The sequence below is a fragment of the Polyergus mexicanus genome, unplaced genomic scaffold (assembly GCF_030449975.1).
Source record: "Polyergus mexicanus isolate NDT 795.1 unplaced genomic scaffold, iyPolMexi1.0 SCAF_20, whole genome shotgun sequence".
Classification (NCBI taxonomy): Eukaryota; Metazoa; Arthropoda; class Insecta; order Hymenoptera; family Formicidae; genus Polyergus; species Polyergus mexicanus.
The window spans coordinates 4,424,642-4,447,146 of record NW_027223340.1 but is presented as its reverse complement, the minus strand read 5'-3'; the positions used below and the strand labels follow the sequence as shown (position 1 = coordinate 4,447,146).

Sequence of the window (22,505 nt, the reverse complement as noted above, 5' to 3'; positions counted from 1 at the left end):
TAGAATTTTTTTTTTTTTTTTTTTTTTTTTTAGAAAACTGCTATCAAAAACGCTCGGCATCTTGTTGCATCTTGTTGCCTAAACCCATACAGCACCGCAAGATTGCAAAAACATTGCAGCAACATTTTTCTGCAAGATTGCAATATTGCTGAAACATTGCGAAATGTTGCTGCAACGTTGTTATGATATTGCAGCAACAGTAAAATGTCCGCCTACAGAAATATTGCAATATAATATTGCAGCAATATAGCAATATAATATATATGCAATAATGCTTTATGTATATTTATCGACATAATATCCTTAACATATGAAAAAAATAATAAGAAATTAGGCCTATAAGAGTCAGGATCTAGCGTGTGTATAGTTTTTCTGTATTATAATAATAACGAAATTATAAAATGTAAATTTTTCAGTACACATTCGATTTCCTTCAGTGACAGAGAATATCTAAGAGAAATAAGAAAAAACTCAATTTGCAATTGTGTAAATTCACAATTTCTTTGTATCCGAAATATTCAGATATCCGGATGCAAAAAGATTGTGGTGAATTTACTCATACGAGTTTTTTCACATCTCTCTTGTCTTTATATAATCTCAAAATTTATTTATTAAAATCTGAAGTATATTAGAAAATTATTATCAAATTTTTGATTTTATATAAGAATGAAAACTATTAAAAGAATTCTTAGTCCAATGTCTGAGCCCCTATATTGGGGTCATATCATACGACTTAAATTAACAAAAATAGTTATTATATCTTTTTAATCTTACTAGCCGCTCTTTGTAAATTTTATACAATCATCATGACTAAAAATTAAATGCGGAATAGATAGCGCAACATGCGCCGCATAGTGGTAAACGAATGAACTAGCGATTATTGAATACTTTTTTTGTAATATTTTCGGAATGTTACTGTAACATTGCTAAAGTTATATTGTAAAATAATGTCTTTGCGATACTTCTGTAACATTAAACTGCAATATGCAATATTACAATGTTGCAACAATGTTGTTGCAAGCTTCAGTGCTGTATGGGAATGCATCTCATCACGCATCATTCTCCCACCCATTTCTTCTATTCTTCTTTTTCCCCACTTTTATTTTCTTTTATATCTTGTAGCTATTTAGAAAGATAATCATTAATCACACAACGATACATACTTACGGGGGGGGAGGGGGGGGGGGTAAGAAAAAGTATCGTTAAAAGATAGGATAATGCTAATACGCGTCAATCGTACGGACGAACTTTTGCGTTCGCATCGGAAAACGAAGTTTTAACTCGCTTAACGTTGGCTTAACTCCCTCGCGTAAAAAAAAACTTGAGCTCGCATTTTCGCCGTCCGGAATTCTTCCGGAATTTCTTTTCAGGTTTGCCGTTTGTGTTTCAGGCTAAAGCGCCCGCCCTGGAGGTAGGAATTAAGAGTCCGCCTGTTTGTCTCTCCGTCTGTTTTTTTCTATATATACATCCCGTTTTTCTTCTGTTTTATTTGGTCTGTTCTCTTTTTTTTTTTTTTTTTTTTTTTTTTTTTTTTTTTTTTTTTTTTTTCCATGTTTCTCTCGCAAGATTGAAGTGCTCATCGATTTTCGCAGATTATTTAGTTAAATGTGTCCCTCAATCCGTTTTTGCTAAAAAAAATCCTTCCTTTTATTATTATTAAAAAAAAAAAAAAAAAAATTCTTCGCAAGGAAAGATCGTTTAGGGAAACTGTAGAAAAGAGTTTCAGCTGGCCGTGATGAGGTTTTCCCTCTCCGACCACGTTGCGCTTTTTTTTTTTCGTTGTCTGCGATTGGTATTAGCGTGAGAGAGCATGTAATGTCGCCTTTTTTCAATCAGTAGAGCATGCGTCGCACAGACCTAGAATCCGTCATATGAGGCGAGTGGAGTAAGCGTTTTGATAAATGCACGCAATTTAAATGTGTCGTTTGAAGTTTCTCAATTTCGAGAGAGCTTTGTATTATGCGGGCGGTAAATGGCGTAGGCAGGTTTCGGGCGAATAGAAAGTTATACGCGAGATAAATGGTAACCGTACGATAATCTATTTAATTAAATAATATTGTAGTTGTGAATCTCGAACGACAGAAATAAATCTGAACAATTAATTAATTACATGTAATTAGACGAGCTTTTTAAACGGAATTAGGTTTTTTTTTTAATTTTTCTTTTTAATTTTGTTTACAGAGAAAGCGCTATTTGAATGTACAATAATTTTAATTTTAGAATATATCGATAAAAATATTGCGAACAAAGGTAAAGAGAGATAAACTTTGACGATATATTCAGAACTTTTATATCTAAATAAATCTTTCATCTTTATTTATGAATATTAAAAATCCAAAGAATATTAATAAACCGTTTTTTAATAAAAACACATAAGCGTAAAAATGAATTTTAAAGACGAATCTAACGAATAAATAATATTTAAGAATTAGCGAGACGTTAATTATCGCCGTATACGCGGATGGAAAAAGGGGATTTGTACGTGCGGAATGAAAATTCGTGACTGGAAAGCGTGAAGGAGTGCTCTTTGAACGAGTCGGGTCATAAATTGCCTAAATATGCTGAGAATCGCGGAGAATTTTCGCGGTTAATTTCGACGAACTCAATCTGTCGAGTTCGACAAGCCACCCGGTTTCGTCGCCAGCCACGATGACAGAGAAGCCCCTGATTCGTGCGAGAATTTATGGCTGAATTGTCGACCTCTTCCTCGACTTTGCGAGAAGCCGCCGTGAATCAATCTCGGTGAGGAACGCTTGTCATTTAGCGGCTGACAGTTTTATCCCGGTTGTTTCTGCGTGAAATGTCTTCTTCGCGGCACACACGCATATGTACATACATACATCGGGAAATTGGCTCGATACAAAAATATTCTAGCTATTTATATGGATTTCTTGTACTTTTGCAGTATGAAAAAGTTTCGAGCTCGGCGCGAAAAATTTGCGATAGGATTAAAATGTACGGCTTGTTTATATAAATTTTCGATCCGCGATAATTAAAATTTGTTCAGTCGCATTGATTGAAACGGCGTTCCTTTTTCAAGTGGATTGAATGCCGCGTCCGCGAAATACTTCCAAAGTCTTTTCATTAGCTTTAATTGGGGATTTATCGGGCTCGCAATTAAGTTTCAATCAGCTGATAGTATATATAGATCGGGTGTTTATGTATCGTAATTGAGAAAGGATGTTTCTTGCCTTTTTGCCATCTTTTAGATGTTTCCATAAATACGATAGAAATTTAGATCTTCATCTTGTGTTTATTGTTAGTGGAAGATATATGGATGAAAATACGAATTAATCCGAAGCAAATTAAACCAGTCGTTTTTTATACATGTTCTTCTATTTATTAACTTATTTTTTAGTTAGTAAAATCGATTAGACGCACAGACGCTAAAATAATTATTTGCGTCACGATATCTATTTTCTAATACAAGATGATGCACGAAAAAAATAACTTGATCTTAATTCTTAATAAATATTGATTTTATAAAAATTACAAAAAAAATAATAAGAATATTACAAAATAATATGAATTTGTAAATATGTGATATAAAAAGGTTTCTTATTCTTTTGTTAATAAAATTTGCTAATGAAAATAAATAAAAATAAATAAACTAATAAATGTTTTTGGTTGATGATAAAATTTTTATATTCTTAATTAGAATGAATTACCTTTTTTATGCGTCACAATTTTAATATTTTATATTACTAGATATTTCTTAAACATCGAAGCGCCGCGAAATATTCGACAATCTTTAACACCGTCAGGCTTAAGCGACTAATCGTTAAACATTTCATTCGAGCCGCAATATAAACAGGAGTTTTGAGTCTACGATTTCGCCGTGTACCAGGCCGGCTTGGAAACGCGAATGAGAAGAAAGACCAAAGAAAACAAAGATAGATGCGCAACGAGAAAAAAGATCTCTGTGACCTTAACGGGATGCTGAATCGGACTTAACTGCGGTCACCCGAATCGCGAGATAAAAAGCTAATCACTGATCTCGCACGCGAAGAGAGAACCGTTTTTTGCCACGATCTCGACATTTCCGGTTGGCTGCTCCCGGAAATTGAATTCTCGCAAGCAGTCACGAGGAATTATTGTTCCCGTTGTTTTCGACGATGATCTCAGCGAAAGCGAATCGTCGTTGTCTCATTGTCAGTTTCGCTCGAATGGGTAGGTCACTAGTGGTTATAGTGTACAAAAATTACCCTTGATACGGATTACCTTTAAATTACCACCTCAGATTACTTAAGATTACCTTAGATTACCTCAGATTATCTGAGGCTACGTTAAGGGACTACATACACCTAGCGATAGGAAAAATAGGGGGGAAATTTGACAATTTTTTTTTTATAAAAAAAATTTTTTTATTAAAAAATCTCTAGCTACATCTTAAAGTAGGTCCTTAATGTATATTTGGTAAAATTTTTATTAATAAATATTGAAAAATGTACGACGTGGAGACGTCATCTTCTCGAAGCTATTTGACGATGCGGTAACCATTGTAGCTCCTCCAATTTTTATCTGAAATCAAAAAACCAAAAAATCTTTTTAAAGTATATAAAAAAAAAGGAAGTTTTCGTCGTAGTCGATTTTTTAAATCGTGATTTTTCGAAAAATGGCGGCGGCCATTTGACTGCAAAGATATAATTTTTAATCTGATACCTTCGCATTCAAATGGCCGCCATTTTTTTGAGAAATCAAAATTTTAAAAATCGGCTACAATAACCTCCTTTCTTTTTATATACTTTAAGAAATTTTTTTGGCTTTCGATTTCAGATAAAAATTAGAGGAGCTACAATGGTTACCGCTTCGTCGAACAGTTTTGAGGAGATGACGTTTCCACGGCACATTTTTCAATATTTATTAATGAAAATTTTACCAAATATATATTAAAGGTACTTTAAGATGTAGCTACAGATTTTTTAATAAAAAAATTCTTTTTATGAAAAAAAAATTGTCAAATTTTCCCCCTATTTTTTCTACCGCTAGGTGTATGTAGCCCCTTAAGAGCCAACTTGACATAGGTCCTTAAGAATACCTAAAATTACCTACAGATTATTTGATATTACCTTTAGATTATTTAGATTATCTGAGAATGCTAAAGATTATTTAGAATTACCAAAAATTACCTTGGATTACCCAAAATTTCCTTTGGATTGCCGCTGAATTACCTAGCCCTTGTACAAAAATTACTTCAGTGACCAACCCCCTCGGTTGCGCTCTAAGGGGATTACATAATTCTCGCCGCAGTAGAAGGATTGTATCATCGTGAATGGCCACGTCGCGTCGTATCGACGATATTTCGCGTATTTTTGAAAACTTTGGTCGAGAAACGAGATTTCGTGCAGAAAATCTGCAGTCGCGGAGCGACCTGGCGCCTCTCGTTCCGCTCGCAATACGTCGTCCTGTTTTCTTCCCGATGGCAAAACAGCTCACTTCCCCCCGGTCGTCCTTTTTCGTCGAATAACAACCCGTTCCTGACCGCCGAAAGTTTCTGGCGCCGACCGAATCGTGTTTTCGTCGCGATACGTGAGCTGGTCAGCCAATTTGCGCGCGAATTTGTTCTGTTTCCAACCCGTTAGTTGTCACAACGTCAAAAATTGTTGAACGCGTCCGATTAATGGGGCACAGTTGTCTTTCTTCCGGAATTATACAAATAGTTTTGATGTCCCTATCATCTAAACTCTTGATCGATTTACAAATCTTTATAATAAAAATCAAATTTTTTAATATTGCTTTTCAATTTCTAACATTACCTAAATAAATTTCTATGTATACAATTGGGATTGATATCTTTCGAAGCAAAATTAGCTTGAAAAGGCTCTTTCTCTCTCTCTCTCTCTATTTTTTTTTATGTCTCACAATTCAATAACATTCTTTCATTCGATAAAATTTAATTCCATATCGAAAATTCCATGTCAAGAAATCTATGGATGAATGAGTATATTTAGGAATTGTTGAACTTCTTCCGTATCATAATTCTTTATCAAGGAAATCTTACTTAATTAGTACGAGCAGTGAATAATGCTTCAAGTATGACATTCGTTCCTAATTACGAACGACCAGGTCGTCTAGAGTTCAAAAAATTCCTGGAATACATTTTGTTTTTTATATCGCTTGCCTTTATTATGAAATAACGAACTTCCACTGATTGATGCGAGCGAGACGATTCTTGCAGTGTTATATAAAATTTTTTTGCATCGTTCTTTGTTAATTTTGAGGTATAATAATTAGTCTGTATAATATTTAAGTGAAATTTCGCCAGATAATATTGCATTCAACAATATTCGATGTATCAGCTATTATTTCTCTAAATTGCAAAATCTTGATAAATTTTTCCTCACATGACTAGCAACTTTTAATTAATATGCATCTTTTTACAATTAAAAATTGACATAGATTCCTAACGTATGGTATTTAAAATCTTATTCAACTTCAAGAAAAATCTACTTGAAGAAAACGAAGTATTCTATTAGATGTTACATTTCCATAGAAATTTTATTTATAGCACATATTTAAAAGATACGAACTTTACATTGCACATATTAGGTGTACAACTTTGCTTCCGCCGTTTTTTTTCCGAAATTCGAGGCTTTATTGTAAAAAATTGGTTATACATTTATGATTCAAAGTATTGTCCATCGCTGGCCACTATTTTCTCCCATCTTTCGGGCAGCGTACGAATGCCGCGTTGAAAAAACTGGTCATCTTTTGAAGCGATCCACGATTCGATCCAATTTCTTACTTCTTCATAAGACCGGAAGGCATGGTCAACCAGGCCGTGTGCCATTGATCGAAACAAGTGATAGTCAGAGGGAGCAACGTCTGGAGAATAAGGCGGGTGGGGTAGGACTTCCTATTTCAACGTTTCCAAGTATGTCTTGACCACTTTCGCAACATGGGGTCGAGCATTGTCATGCTGCAAAATCACTTTATCGTGTCTCTCGTTGTATTGCGGCCGTTTGTCTTTTAATGCTCGGCTCAAACGCATTAATTGCGTTTGATAACGATCGCCTGTGATTGTTTCAGTCGGTTTTAACAGCTCATAATACACTACGCCGAGCTGGTCCCACCAAATACAGAGCATGATCTTGGAGCCGTGAATATTCGGTTTGGCCGTCGACGTGGAAGCATGGCCGGGATATCCCCATGATTTTCTGCACTTGGGGTTATCGTAATGAACCCATTTTTCGTCCCCACTCACAATGCGATGCAGAAATCCCTTCCGTCTTTGCCTTTCAAGCAACTGTTCACAAGCAAACAAACGCCGTTCAACATCTCTCGGTTTCAACTCGTACAGCACCCAATTTCCTTGCTTCTGAATCATTCCCATGTCTTTGAGGCGTTTTGAAATTGCTTGTTGAGTCACTCCCAATGATCGTGCCAATTCTTTTTGACTTTGACTCGAGTCTTCATTAAGTAATGCCTCCAATTCTGCATCTTCGAAAACCTTCTCTCTTCCACCGCTATGCCGGTCTTCGACGTGAAAATCACCGTTCTTGAAGCGTTGAAACCACTCATGACACGTTCTTTCACTAATAGCGGCTTCACCATAAGTATTTGAGAGCATTCGATGAGCCTCAGCCGCAGATTTCTTCATATTGAAGCAGAAAATTAAAACCTCCCGCAAATGACGAGAATTTGGCTCGTAAACTGACATTTTCAATCGAGAATAACTTTATGACGCGGACACAAATCGACTAATGTTTCTATGGGGTTATGTTGACAGATGCCCAAGTTTATCGCATGACGTCTATGATCTATTTATTTCGACCACTACTTACCGCTAAAGCCATCTATAGGAAAACGGCGGAAGCAATGTTGTACACCTAATAATAATGTACACATAGCTTTACAGCAAGTTAACGATGAGACCGATAATTGAACTTAAAATGGGAGGCTTTCAGAGAGCATTCTTGACGATGATGAGCAAACTGTATTCAGGTTTATGTCGTCAAATGCGCGGATGGAAATGTCATGGAAATTGCATGCGTCTGAGTGCGCGCGTGTTATGTGTCGCGAAATGGTTACGTATACGTCGGTATATCAGATTGCACATCCTAGATGCATGCGCGTAGATCTTCTGTCATCGTCCCCTGGCGCCAATAAATGGCGTCCTCGAAAACCCCCATCTTCATCGGGTACAAATCCCCTCAGGTGCCGGGATATCGAGATGCTATAAGGCTGAGCTCGAAGCTTCGTCACGCTAAATACAATCTGGAAGTTTGTTAGAATATACATTGTTAGACATATTGAAATTCCATAGTTGTTCATAACTATCTCGTTACTACGAATATATATATATATATATATAGAGAGAGAGAGAGAGAGAGTGCTTTTGTCGACAAACACTCGAGAGAGTTTACTTATTGTATGCAGTATAATTATAGCACTTAGTCGATTTATTGGGTCAGAGATTAATTTATCGTTATATCAGAAATTTTCTTGAAGCGCTTTATCCGGGTCAATTTCGATTTCTGTTTCATTGTTTTGCTATTCAAGTGATATAAGAAGATATTTTTTCGAGATTATCTCGGAAAAATTAAAAGCATCGTTAAATAGTTTCTTCCCTCATCGACTGTATCTGTCTATTATAATTAAGAAAAATGATCGATAATTCATCCCATCAATACAATTTTTCTCTATATTTCGTATATTTGTCGTTACGCTCCGTTCCCCAAATACTATTTACCTTGCACCGTGGCTATTTTCACGAGTCTTCATGTTGCATGATTTTTTTTTTTCCCCCCATTTTTCTCCATTCATATGCCTTATTATTTCGTGGATTATTTAATATAGAAAACTTGACAAAAATCCACGCGTTACCCAAAAAAAAGAATAAATTTTCTAAGACATCCAGGACATTTAATGTACATACCAGAAGTGATTGTAAAATTAATAAGAAAGTTAAATTTTTGGGTTCGCGTTTCTGTTTTTAGAATATATAATTAGAAATTGGAATGTTCGTATCATGGCAAAACTATTTGGTACATAGTTGCTTCGTATCATAAACAAACTGGACACCAGTTTCGATTCGGAGATCACGTTCCTTGTAAATAAAATATTCCCCTCGGAGCTTGTTTTACAAATTACAACCTCGAGCTTAGTTATGTGCTCGAAATGTTTGATAATTTTAAAACAGCGAGCGAGATACGATGTAAAGGTTGCCGATAACTTTTTTTTTCTCTACATTCAAATCCGAAAATGCCACTCCCTATTACAACTCGCTGTTCTATCGAGATGTCGTAGCGGATAACGCCGATGCGTTTTACGCAATATAGAAGTTGCATATAGAAAACGTCAACGACTCAAATAATAAGTAAATTCCATTCATTTCGAAACTTGTGTATCGAGTTAAAATTCAAAATGTATCGGGAATATATTCTATTAAAATATAAATATGTAATATAATAATTATAATATGATTTAATGCAGTTGAATTAACAGTAATGTGATGTTGCATAGTAGAAAAAATATATTTTTTGATATCAAAAAATATTGGCGAAGAGAACGATCGTGACAGCGATTGTAAATATGAAAAATTAAAGCTGACGTAATCTTACAACGAAGTTACATACGCTGTGACGTAATCTTTCATTTCAACTCTCTTTTGACATGCATTTAATAAATGTTTTATATTAGCACACTCCATGACTAATCGAGGGTGCGCTTGAAGAAAGGAATACGTATTCGTGTAAAATTTTTAATTCGAGTTTAAAAAAATACTTGTAAAGTAACTGCAATTTCGCTAACAGTGAGTAAAATTACGTACGTGTATATGGTATAATCGTGTCTCTCTTAATAGTTTCCATAGATAGAATAGAATCATCGTTGCTCCCTTTTCTTAATTCGATGTCGCATTTTCCTTATCATTCTCTATCTCAATCGTTACCATCTTCAGAATCAGTGCCACCTTCCCTTACGTTTTCTGTATGCAACAACGCGAGCCTCTAGGAACGATCGTACCCTAGTATCGTTTCTCGCTCTCAGATCATTCTCTCTCTCTCTCTCTCTCTCTGTCTGTCTTCGAGCTTGCTTGAGCCTTGCATGGCGGGTCATGATTGTTGTTTCAGGCCGCGGCAGCAGCGGCCGCAGCGTCACCCTTGTTGAAGACACCCCTATCAACGGCACAACAGGCCACGTACGCAGCTGCAGCGACCTACACGGCGGTGGCTGCGCGCGCATACGGCGCAGCTGCAGCTGCGGCACAGCCGGTCGCAGGATATGCCGCAGTCGCGGGGTAAGTGCATCGCGTTCTCGCCCGAGAAATTCCCTCATGTGTGTGTATATTCTCCTCACCGAGTCCTCTCTCTGGAACCTTTCTCTCTCCCTCTCTCTCTCTCTCTGTCTCTTCTTCCCTTCCACTCGACTCGCACAGGATGTCCCAGATTTAGCAGTAGCCCAGCTTTTTGTCTATGAATTTTTCGTGATTTTTAACATTATAAATATACGCTTGCGAAAATTAATTTTTAAAATCGATTTTTTTTTTTCCCCCCCCAAATGAAAATTATTTAAAGTTAATCTAGAACACAAATTGTATGTTCATCGAAAAAAAAAAAATGTAAAGCTCCGCAAAGAGAAAGAAAAAAATTGTCGCTCTCTTTATGCGTTTCTTGCATTGCTGTAATATTTCTCAGCCATTTTGATACATATCTTTAAATTATCTTCATATTATCGTGATTGTATTATCTTTATATTAGCGTGATGAAATTATGTAGCGTGCATTTTTAAGAGATACATTTATGCTGCGACAAGATACGTAAGATACCGATGTAGCCATTAAATCGAGAACATTATTAAAAATTATAAGATTTCGAATATTATGGTACTAGTTCGTGCTTCGCGAATTTAATTTTTTCAATATCAATTATTTAACATTTTCGTTATTAATACAAAGGGCTATGATTCTCGCAGGGTTGGAAAAGTTACTTTATAAAAGTAACTCGTTACCGTTACAGTTACTAAAAAGTAACGAGTCGTTACAATTTCCGTTACTTTTTTACAATACAAACTAATAAATTATTTTGCATAAGAAAAACTTTTAAAAAATTGTAAGCAAGATTTCATTCAAGGTTTATTACAAAATAAATGATTAAATTTTATCGAAATTCTTTATTAATTTTTAATAAAATTTGTTGCTCCATAGTATCATCATTTAAATGCCCTCTTTGTGGTGTTAATACAGAGCCACCGATGCTAAACATTCTTTCTACAGATGCACTGCTTGGTAGAGCTGTATTATATTTAATAAAAAGTTTTTTAAGTTTTGGATAGTCGTTTAACATTTCTATATTACAATTATTTGATTTTAAAAACCGTTGCAATTCTTCTCGTTCAGATTCATTTTGCACCGTTTTTTGCTCAAAAATGAAAAAATCATCGTGATCGTCAGATTTTCCAGCTTTTGAAGAATTTTCAGTCGATCGGATTCCCAATAAATCCTCCAAGTAATTTTCAGCACGTTTTCTTTTTTCTCCGGTTAACCAGTTTAACTTAAATTTTGGATGTAAACATGCTGCTATTATTAATTCTTTTGTTTCAAATATTGTAAGAAATTTAAAATCAAATATAGTAAATTAAGCGACATTGTTTGTTTTATTGAAATTAATACTTTTGAATCAATAGTTTAAAATAAAATAATATTTTTCAATTAAATCCTTATTTAAAATTAAATAACATATGTTTAATCAAATTAATAAGTTACCTTTTATTTAAACCTTGCTGAATAGCTTCAACTAATGAATGGCAATCTATAAGGTCAGATTTATTGAGATTTTCTAATTTTCGTTGCAAGGTACTTAGAACTGGTAGTAAATGAGAGCTCTGCTTTTCCGAAAAGATAAAGCTCTCATTGGATATGGCGCGTCGCGTCATCGCACTGGTCTGCAAGAGCCATAAGTTGATCAATCACATTCAAGCATTTTTACAACATAATAAGAATGCTAATTGGTCGATTTGCTTACGGCTTTACGGTTAAGATAAAAATTTTATCACGCACAATAGCAAGAATAATATTTTAAATAAATCAAAAAATTTGAAAAAAGTAACGATAAAAGTAACTGTTAAATTCGTTACTCGTTACCGAAAAATGTAACGAAGTTACATTTTTCCGTTACAAATAAAATTTGTAACGCCATTACCGTTACAGTTACCGAAAAAAAGTAACTGTAACGGTAACGGCGTTACAAGTAACGCGTTACTTCCCAACCCTGGTATACACATATGTATAGATTGAGGGTCATTTCGAAATCATCGGTTCAACCTCATTACGAGAGTGAGATCGAAGCGATATATTACGTATCGAACATCGCGATGACTTGCTTTTATCTGACTATTCTTGATAATATTTCCTATTGCTATCACTAATCATCCTTCATGCTTACTTAGTTATTTCCTCTGTCTTTTTCTCAATCCTTTCTATCTAACGAAACATTAATTTTTTAAAAGAAGAGATACGAACTATCGCAAAACTTAACACGATTAGTCCATTCCTTGCAGAACTTCCGCACGTCGTGGACGAGCTTTGAGGAGTCGCAGATACGTTCGCGAAATCCAGACCCGTCCCAATAGTCCTGAAAGTCCAGACACAACTACTCCTGAGAAATCTTAAAATATGCATTTCGTTTTACGTTGATATCTTGCATTAAATATAAAAATAGTGTAATGTACGTATTACTATATATATATATTGTTTTCATTTCTTATTTATATTTTTCGTAAGAAAAATCGGAAGAATGAACAACGATGTAAAGTCGTCCGATTTTTAACGGATCGAAAAATATTCCACGCTATTAATCGTGAACTTTTTTTTCATGTCTTTCTAGTTACGGGCGTGAATACGCCGATCCTTACCTTGGACACGGCATTGGACCTGTGGCGGGTTACGGGGTAAGAAACAACTTCGATTACATAGGGTACTTTCACGATTTTTCACTTAACGGGAGTGCCGTTAAATCGCGCGCGTAGCCGGATCGTCGTATTCTATTTATCTACGGGAAGAGAATAGAGCACTCCGTTATTATGCTATAAATAACGGGTATTGGAAAAACCCTTCTCGGTCTCATCGCATTTCATTCACATATGAATTATTAATGCCCAGCATCTTCAACTTACGGAAACTGTGTCACGGCGAAAGTTAATGATTCGTGCTTCCATCACGCGCATATATCCATAAATATAACTATCTGTGTGATTGTCGTCTCATGTTTACGATGCAAAGGCGAGTTATATATCTGATAAACGAGAACCAAACGATTACACCATAAGTATGTGAAAGTTTAATTATCGCTGCCAATAAACTCAATTAACGATGCGATAAGTGAATAATATTTTAATTTGTCATTGTTAGATGAGGAAAGTAAAAAATCTTGTGCAATATTAGATTGTAATATCGCGAGCTTTTAAGTTCATAAATTTAAAACCACAATCATGCGTTCACGTTATGTTTGATATTCTTAATATCTCTATATAATAAATATCTCTCAGCTGTTTGAGACAAATAGTCATATTTAACGCTAAATGCATCGCGATGGATAGTAATCGATAATTTATACTTTATACGATTTATACGAGAAATTGTAATTTATGGATTTCAAAATTTTTATTCTTACAGGCGACGGTGTACAGAAGCGGTTACAACAGGTTCACACCGTATTAAATGGCTCATTAACAACGGAGCGCGAGAGCCTTCCAAGTTATACACCATGTTATACTCAGCAAAACATGACCAGACACAAGTCGACACAATCATCACCGTCATTTTGCCATCATCGAGATCATCGAGGCATCGAGCCTGGACCCTCCACGCATAACGACTCGTCGGTTTTATCCCCCGTCCTCTCTCTCTTCACCAATTTTACGATACGATCGTGAAGGATGAAGGGGGACTGTCGTTTACTTTTAACATCGAAATCATTCGATCAAAGCGGAATCATTGTCAATGATACAAAGCACTGTTTATGTCGAATCTTGAAATTGTATTGTACTTTGAACACTTATAAATGACGGCTGAGATAAATAGACGAGAAAAATCAATCTGTAAACGCAACGGTGGTGTCGAGGCCGGCGCATCGGAATGTTGGTTGTGTCGTGTTCGGCAAAAAGTCACCTTTAATAAATCCCCTGCCAGCAGCCATTCGCACGTGAAAACAATAAGAAACCTGCTCGATCTTGTTTCCATTTAATCAATTCCTATTTGGATAAATTAATATATAATACAAGATTGGAATAAGATCAATATACTTATTGCATTTTCGAATTTTGCTACAAAATTATTTTCCATAACGTGAACATTTTTGCTATATGCATATATCTTAAAGACAATATTTAGTATGATTTCAATATTTTAATCAATAAAAAAATGTGAAAAAAAAATTCTAATTGCTAAACGGAACATAATATAAAAAAATAGTTTCTCTATCTTTGTTTATAATTTCTGTAAAGTACACCAACAATGTGACGTTGTCACACATCGAAATGATGCATGAACGATGATTCATGCATATATTCTCATTTATTGAACTAGTTGTAATATAACTGCGTACATATGTTGTAATTATTTCTATTTATGTCAATATTACGATATGGTTTGTATGTGTATATATATATATATATACATATATATATATATATATATATATATATATATATATATATATATATTTATAAAGTCTAAATTAACGCTAAAGAAAAATTGCTGAATATTTCGCACAAATATCTTAGAATGATACGATTCTTATGCACATGATTCACTTAGATGAAATAAACAATAATTTTATAAATAATTCAGTTTGTTTCACGCATAGATTAAATTATTCATAGATATATTCATAGATATATAGATATTCATAGATATTTCATAGAAATTCATAGATATATATTAATAACAGTTGAGCAAATGCGCGCAACTACTGAAATGGATAATTATTATGAAATAAGTACACAGTGTAATTTTCTGCGATATAGATACGCGTATAAATGGCTGTGGCAGGACGAAATTTTCTGCTAAATGGCGGCAAAATTCTTTGATGACTTCAGTCGACACGAACCGACACACGGTGATCTGAAAAAACGAGATCCTTAGGTAGCTAGTTAAAAAGAAAAAAGAAAAAAAAACGACCTCTAGTAAGAAACAAAGGCATTGATGTGACCGGTAGGGTTTCTATGCCAAATATGTGTGTATGCGCTTTTGCGCGCGTGTGTATGAGTAGTTTGTGAAATAAACTCTGTTCTCAGTAAATTAGGGAATAGCGGATATAGACGAAATAAGACAGAGAGAAGAACCGCTTAGACCTCTAAAACAAAATGCCGAGTTTTAATTGTGCATAGGGTCTAGTCAAGTCAATTTCATTTAATTTCACGCAAAGCTTCGATCCTTATTTTCTAAAATTCAATTAATCTGTCGACCTTTTGAATTCTCATTTCGCGCATTCGCTCGCTCCATTTGCGGATTACTCGAAATAAATTAAAATAAAACACAACTCAATAGATCTAAAACTATCTTGCATCTAATCTCTATCGTTCTTTAAAATCTCTAGAAACGCTAAATATAACAACTTAACGTATGAGTTTCTTGACAAGCAATTAAAGGAAGAAAATATCTATTTTGTCAAAAAAGATTGCAAAGATCTCTTTTTCAATTTTCTAGTTCTATTTCTTTCAAATTAAAACTTGAGACTTTCAAAAACTTTAGAAATTTAATTTTATAATATTGTTAATCGACGAAGAGAAACTTGGCACAACAATTTTACTGTGCCATTTTCCGCGGGCTGGGTAGCAATCCGAGCGATAAATTACATATTGGAGCGGCGAATGTGATTATATCGTTTTACCAAAATCTTCCTTTTTTTTTCGAAAGAAATTCGATTCTAACATGAATTCATCATACGATAACCAAATTGAAGCGTGTATTGTACCACTTATTTATTCCTTAGTTAAACGACTGAACGGACATGACAACTTTTTTTTTAAACATTAAGCAGAACCCGCGTTGTAACCGGTAAGTACAGAATCTCAATGCCTATGGACAAAAGCACAGTAATAATACATAGATAGAGATAGGATTTGTCTCATGGCGTAATCGATCATATGCGATAATGCTGGGATTGTATAAAGACCAAAAGAACGATCGTAACAAATATTTTGAATAAATATCTGTAATTAAATAATTATTACTTTATTAATTTTTGTATAAAATTATATATACATATATATGTTTTTACATGTTTAATAAAAATCACACTTTATAAATTTTTCATATAAGATTAGATATTATAATTGGACAATTACATTAATAATTAATTAAATAATATCTTTGCTAATATATTTGTTCATTTGGTCTTTAGACACATCAATCCATAAAGATCCGCGATGCTAAGTCAGACTTCCTTTATAATCGGTAATAAACAAATATGCGAACATTCTCTTTAACATGACATTGTATACTCAGCATGTTATTTCGGTTTCTCGATGTCAAAGAAATGCACGCGCGCGTGTCTATTAAACGAACTCGTCTTCTCTCGTCACGAAAAATTATTAGATACAGCTAAATGCCGATCCAGTTGTAGCAAAATGCGTTGAATAATCGAAAACGCCGATGCGAACAGATATTTCGTATTGAATATTTTTTTCTTCGTTTTTCTTCTAATTTTGGAAAATGCGACTTATGGCCGACATCGTGCAGCTTGATATTAAATATTACATATAATATACTTATTTTTTTACAATTGCGCTGTTTATTTTATAGAAATTATTTGCTGAAACGCACACATAACTTTTTATATAATCTTTATATATCTATTTTTTCTTCTCTTATTATTGTTAATTTATGTAGGAATGGTTGTCTTTAGGACTACTATCAATTTCGTCGTTTTCTATTCAGACCGGCGTTCTCGATTATCAACTTTCTTTTTTTCTCGTGACACTCAAAATATCTGCTTCCTGATCGAGTAGATATATCGGTACGCTATACAGAAAGTAAAAGATACTCTATTTAGGAGTAACGCGAAAGGGAAAATGGTACGCACACTGAGTCGAATGAGTGATATCTCTGTTAAATTAATAGTTAAGCGAAGATTTATCGTATATTATACGTAAGAATAAGATATGTTGCGCTATAATACGTTGCATACGAAAAAAAAATGGGAGACGTGAATGAGAACAAATGCAACTAAAGAGTGAAAAGAGAGTAAAGGGTAAAGAAAGACGAAAAAAGAAAAAAAACGAGGACATAAGAAATAGCCAAATACGACAAAGATGTTTTAGAAAGTACGGAATGTAGTTTGGCCGTCGTTATACATTTTAATCTAATCTTCAACTAGAGTTAGGCTAAGCTCGAACACTTGAAGAATGCTCGAGGCATGACGACAATTCTTTTTTTTTTCTCTCGCGAGCGTCATGTACGTGTACATAGATCAACTAGATTTGTCGAGCACAAAGACCGTGGAGGAAAATCGTGCCGAGAAACGTGCACTGTTAGAAACTTATTAAACGAGCAAACAAAAGAAACTACCACACTCAGACATACTCATGATTCTTGTAACGTTAAATTAATAAACGTAGATTATAATTAATTAATTATGCAGTAAATACGTAAAACCGAACACAGATTTTGTCGAATGAAAACGAAACGAGTGCTTATTTTACGTGAACGATGTAACGGCTGATATTCGGAGAAAAGAAGAATCTCATATATCGAGAATTACAAACCAGTCAGTTTCTCACATGTATACATTCTTCCGCGCGAAAGACAGCACAAGGACTGTATCGAATTTGAGAAAGGCCGAAGAGAATATGTTTTCGAAAAAAGAGATTTTCGCACTTGCGCGAGTAAAAATACCATACGAGCATGAAATAGATTCTGCGAGATTTATCTACCTGTGTATATTGTACACTGTAATTACAATTTATACTTATTCGTAATCGATACCTTTATCGGTAGGCTATTACTACTAGTGGCTAGCGTAATAAGTCAAGCTCAAATTAGCGAGACGGGAGAATCGCGCGAGATACTTCCTTTTCGCGGGTTCATCGCGTCCTATCCTCATTACAAGTGCACAATTTACTTTCTTCGATTTTCCTCTCTTCTTTATACGTGTTATTGTTGCGACAGGCCTATCGTATAAAATGTTCATAGAATCATAAAAGTTCATAGAGGCTAAATCAGTTCTCTTCTCCCCCTTCCTTCTCACGTCTCTCTAGTGTTTTCGTTTCTCCCTTTATTATTAGAATGAGAGAATATCGTTAGTAGACTTCTGAAGCAACAATGAAATCTCTTTTACAATTTTCCGTCGAAAGAAAAAAGAAAAAATTTTCGAGGATTATTAGGAAATTTTTTCGATTGTCGAAAGCATCGTTGTCTACTAAAGAATACGATACACATATCTAGATAATAATATAATTTACGAAAAAGTTCAATATATATAGCTTCTGCTGAATTTCTGTACGTTTATATATTTTTGTGTCCCATAACACATTTTATTCTGTCATTTCGGTCTCTCTGGCTTTCGCCAAGCATACGTCTCCCCTGGATCGAAGAACTTGTTTCCAAATCATCTCGTACCCATATTTCGAATCGTAATATTTAAAACGTTTCGTAATATACGCATCGCATGATGATTTAGAGATCGATTCTTCGATTCTAGTGAGCTTACAATAGATGCAAGCGAGATACCGAGAACCTGTGAATCCATCACCGATAATTGATTTATCCCTGTCCAGATAACGACGAGATTCAGAGCTAGTGATAGTTTTTTCGCGCAATGTAAAATAATTCAATGATACGCACCATACGTTATACGTATAATTATTAATTAACGATAAATACCGTAAAGGAATTTTTAAATGAATCTAGATGAATACATGACTACGTAATGACACATCTTACAAGCAACATATCCTAGGTATTTGAGCAGGGCGTTGTCGGATGATCTTTCTGGCGATCGTCATGTGATCGTCGCGACTGATGTCCCAAAGCGAAATTGTCTCGAATCGGTCCGCATCATCGGCAGCGCCGTGCCGTTCTTTTCGAATTATTGCAAATGGAAAAAAAAAAGAAAAAAAGAAAAATTAATGAGAGATATTCCATGACATTAGGGCGTTATTATTAATGATATTTCTAGCGACGCGTGTGCGTGTGTAAAGTTCAATGTATCTGTACGCGTGATGTGAAATTATGTGTATGCTTGCGTTGATGTGTGATGAATGAGCGAGAAACTCGTAACCCTTCTCCACGGATTGATGAAATCAAGAGCACGAATTAATTATCGTTAGTAAGGTAGCACAAAGACAATGTAACAAATGAGGAAAAATGCCCGGTGATATTCGACTCACTGAGAAAACTGAAACAGCTAATCGCCAATCTGTTTTTTCGCTTCTCTCGCAAATGTAAAAAAGAAATCCGCAAAGAGAGGGATGCCTCTGTATCTCTTTGCGAACTTCCCCCCTCATACGCATAAGCGATTTTATCCTACCGAGAGTTCGTTACATAATAGCGAACTCGCAGGAAATGAATGAAAATCAGTAAAAGAGTAAAAAGAAAGAGGTATAAGAGAAAGAAAGAGAGAGAGCGAGAGAGAGAGAGAGAGAGAGAGAGAGAGAGAGAGAGAGAGAGAGAGAGAGAGAGAGAGAGAGAGAGAGAGAGAGAGAGAGAGAGAGAGAGAGAGAGTAAGAATATCTGATCATCTCGATGAACTTTATTTGCGAAATATTGATAGGAATATAAGATGTGACTCGTGACACCTTTATCATTGTCTGATTTGATGATATTTTGTAAGTCTGGACCAGTTGTTAGGTTCTATTAATCCCATAGCGACTTCTTATGGCGTATTTTCTCTGTATATTGTCAATGTTTATTATTAAATATTTTTCAAATATATCATCGTGTTCATTCATTTATTGCTTTCACACCTATATACTTACGCATTTCACGAGGGACAAAGAGAGAAAGAGAGAGAAAGAAAGATGATTTAATATTATATTCAGAATCTAATTAAAATCTATCGCTTAACGGTGTAGGGAGTAATTTATCGTGTACACGTGCCTTGAATATGCGCAAAATGCAATTTTACGTCTTAAACATTCACGATGAATCTATCTAACATCACGCGAGACGAGATAGAATAGTAACATGTTAAAACTAAAATAAAATAAGTGTCGCAGACAGGATCTTCGCGCGCGGTTAATATACATGCAATAGTTTTTAAGGCGAAAGAAATTTATGGCACAAACGACAAGGAATATATGAATAACAAATTAGTCAATGCGCGAGTGACGGTGTTCTCTCACGGAGATCGCATGGAATGCTAATAAAGATAACAATAAAAATGAAAAAAGGACTCTAATAAATAATATACATAACAAAGAGAAAAATGAGGGCTAATGAGAACCAAGCGCAGGAAACAGAACGCGAATAAAAATCTTCGTAAAAAAATTATTTAAGTAAATATTTCGGTTCTTTTTCGGACCATCTTGTCTCTCTCATCGTCAGTGACTGTTAATAAAAATTATTCGTGTTATACGAAAACGATACAAAAATGAATAATAAGTAGATATTATTCTGTACATAGAAGTATTACGGTAAAATTATCGAAAACTGAATATTTTACGAAATATTTTATTTTTTATATCAAAATATGTCAGATTAAAATATAAAATAACTCAAAAAGTACTTACTAAAAAAATACTTTGTTATAGTGTTTTGGAAAGCTCTCGATGTCGGCTACAAGAATACTAAATAAAAAATGGGAGTTTCCATTTAAGATTTTAAAGTTGACCTTCACATGACCTTCAAATGATTTTCCAAGGTCAAATCATTGTCACCATCTTATGGCCCCCTTGAAGCCACACGACTTTTGTTTGAAACTTTTTTATGTCAGATTATTGTAAGTGCCTTAAAAATCGTGGCGACCGTTACGAGGACCACCCTGTATATATTTTTGTATCCTTTTTATTATGACACAAATAATTTTTGTTAACAGAGAGAAGATGTCTCGAAGAGGAATGTTTAATTAAAGAATTTTTAATGAAGATTTTAATTTGCGCTCTGTTTTTTGTCTTTGGCTCTTATTTTTATCTGCGCTATAAAGATAGTTATGCAAGCAGAACTGGTTATTCTCCCGAGTAATATATATTTTTTGAAGAACACGATAGAGGCGGCCAAGAATTCTTATTACATTCGACGAACTTACGGAAAAACGTGATTTATTACGAGCGTGGGGACGGAAAATTATCTTTGATAATTAATTACTTGATAAGCAAATAAAATGGAGTTACCGTATCTCTCGAAATAGTACAGCGGCTGCAATAAAATGCCGTGCAAATTCCTTCACATCTGTGAATTCAATTCATCTGTTAAAATCGTATTTTATCCAATTAATCATGAATTATTATTAATTATGCAATTTTAAAATAACGAAGATATAATGAAATTTTGACATTACCTGCATCAATGCGAACGTATGTAACTCGGATCTATAAATGCTCTATTTTATCAGTCCTATGTGTTTAAAAATTAATATAAGAATTTTATATCGGTAAAATTTAAAATTGCTTAGATTTTTATCGCTTCTTAATACAAAATAATTAAATTGTCTTTCTGTTAAAATGCCGTCTGTTATTAAAGTACTGTATATAAAGTCTATAAATATTCTCTAAAAAAACTTAAAATATGAAAAGTGTGCGTTCGAGCTTTTTAAGGCTTGGTAATCATCAAAAGAGATGTGAAATAGAAGCCTCGCTGGTAAAATTAAGCTGTGACTAACGCGATTTGTAGAAGCGATGGTTAGCGATGGTATCCATTAATAGGGCGCAGCTATCGATACTTCCCGACCGATCTTATTGCAGGAAAACTAAGCAAATAGCGTCAAACAAGCAAATGTCAGCGACTTACGGAGACGCGCAACTGTTACATTTGTTTCCTGTCGAAAAATCAACGATCCAACATAATTTCCATAAATTCAAATTTTTACGATGGTAGAGATAAAAAAGGACTCTTTATCAAGTAACGTCTACCCATTTTCGCAAATAACGCTGCAACGAAACTATTTCAGAATTTTTTTTTATTCTTTTGATTTTTAGCTATTTTATTATTTATTTTCAAATATTTTACATTCTCTTTTTAAATATATATAATGACATTGGTATAATGGGTAAATCTAAATGCAAGTTTTTATGCTAAATCCAAATAATTATTCTTATAATCCTTATAAGATTAATCCTTGCACACATGATATAATTTCTACTCTGTTTTATTTAGGAGAAACTTTTCTTTTTAATATTTAACAATATATTTTTAAGTTTCTCTTTTTCTGCCGTTTTGACATTTTTAAATTTAGTGTAAGAAACCACGCGGGAACCACGCTAAAGATGTTATAAAAAATTGCGTTTATCATGCGAATTAATTTCTCATCTGTCACATCGAAATTTTAACTTAACGAAATTATATCAGTATCTCAATGTCTATGTGCTACAGTAGTTCGCGGAATCTTTTTCACCGTGTGACTCACGGT

The 22,505-nt window shown here is 34.3% G+C and overlaps 1 protein-coding gene across 10 annotated transcripts in view; it reads left to right on the top strand.

The window, feature by feature from the left end:
* The window catches only part of LOC138941873 (RNA binding protein fox-1 homolog 2), a 322,458-nt gene extending 302,587 nt beyond the window's left edge, over nt 1–19,871 (top strand). For 9 of the 10 annotated variants that reach the window (XM_070311805.1, XM_070311804.1, XM_070311802.1 and 6 more), the window contains 3 exons: nt 10,074–10,240; nt 12,825–12,888; nt 13,613–19,871. In XM_070311805.1, coding sequence (XP_070167906.1) covers nt 10,074–10,240; nt 12,825–12,888; nt 13,613–13,657 — 276 coding nt within the window. In that variant the 3' untranslated portion in view covers nt 13,658–19,871. Of the gene's footprint in view, nt 1–1,390; nt 1,412–10,073; nt 10,241–12,824; nt 12,889–13,612 lie in introns of all 10 variants that reach the window. The other variant, XM_070311797.1, reaches the window with a different exon arrangement.
* The last annotated feature ends 2,634 nt before the right edge of the window (nt 19,872–22,505 follow it).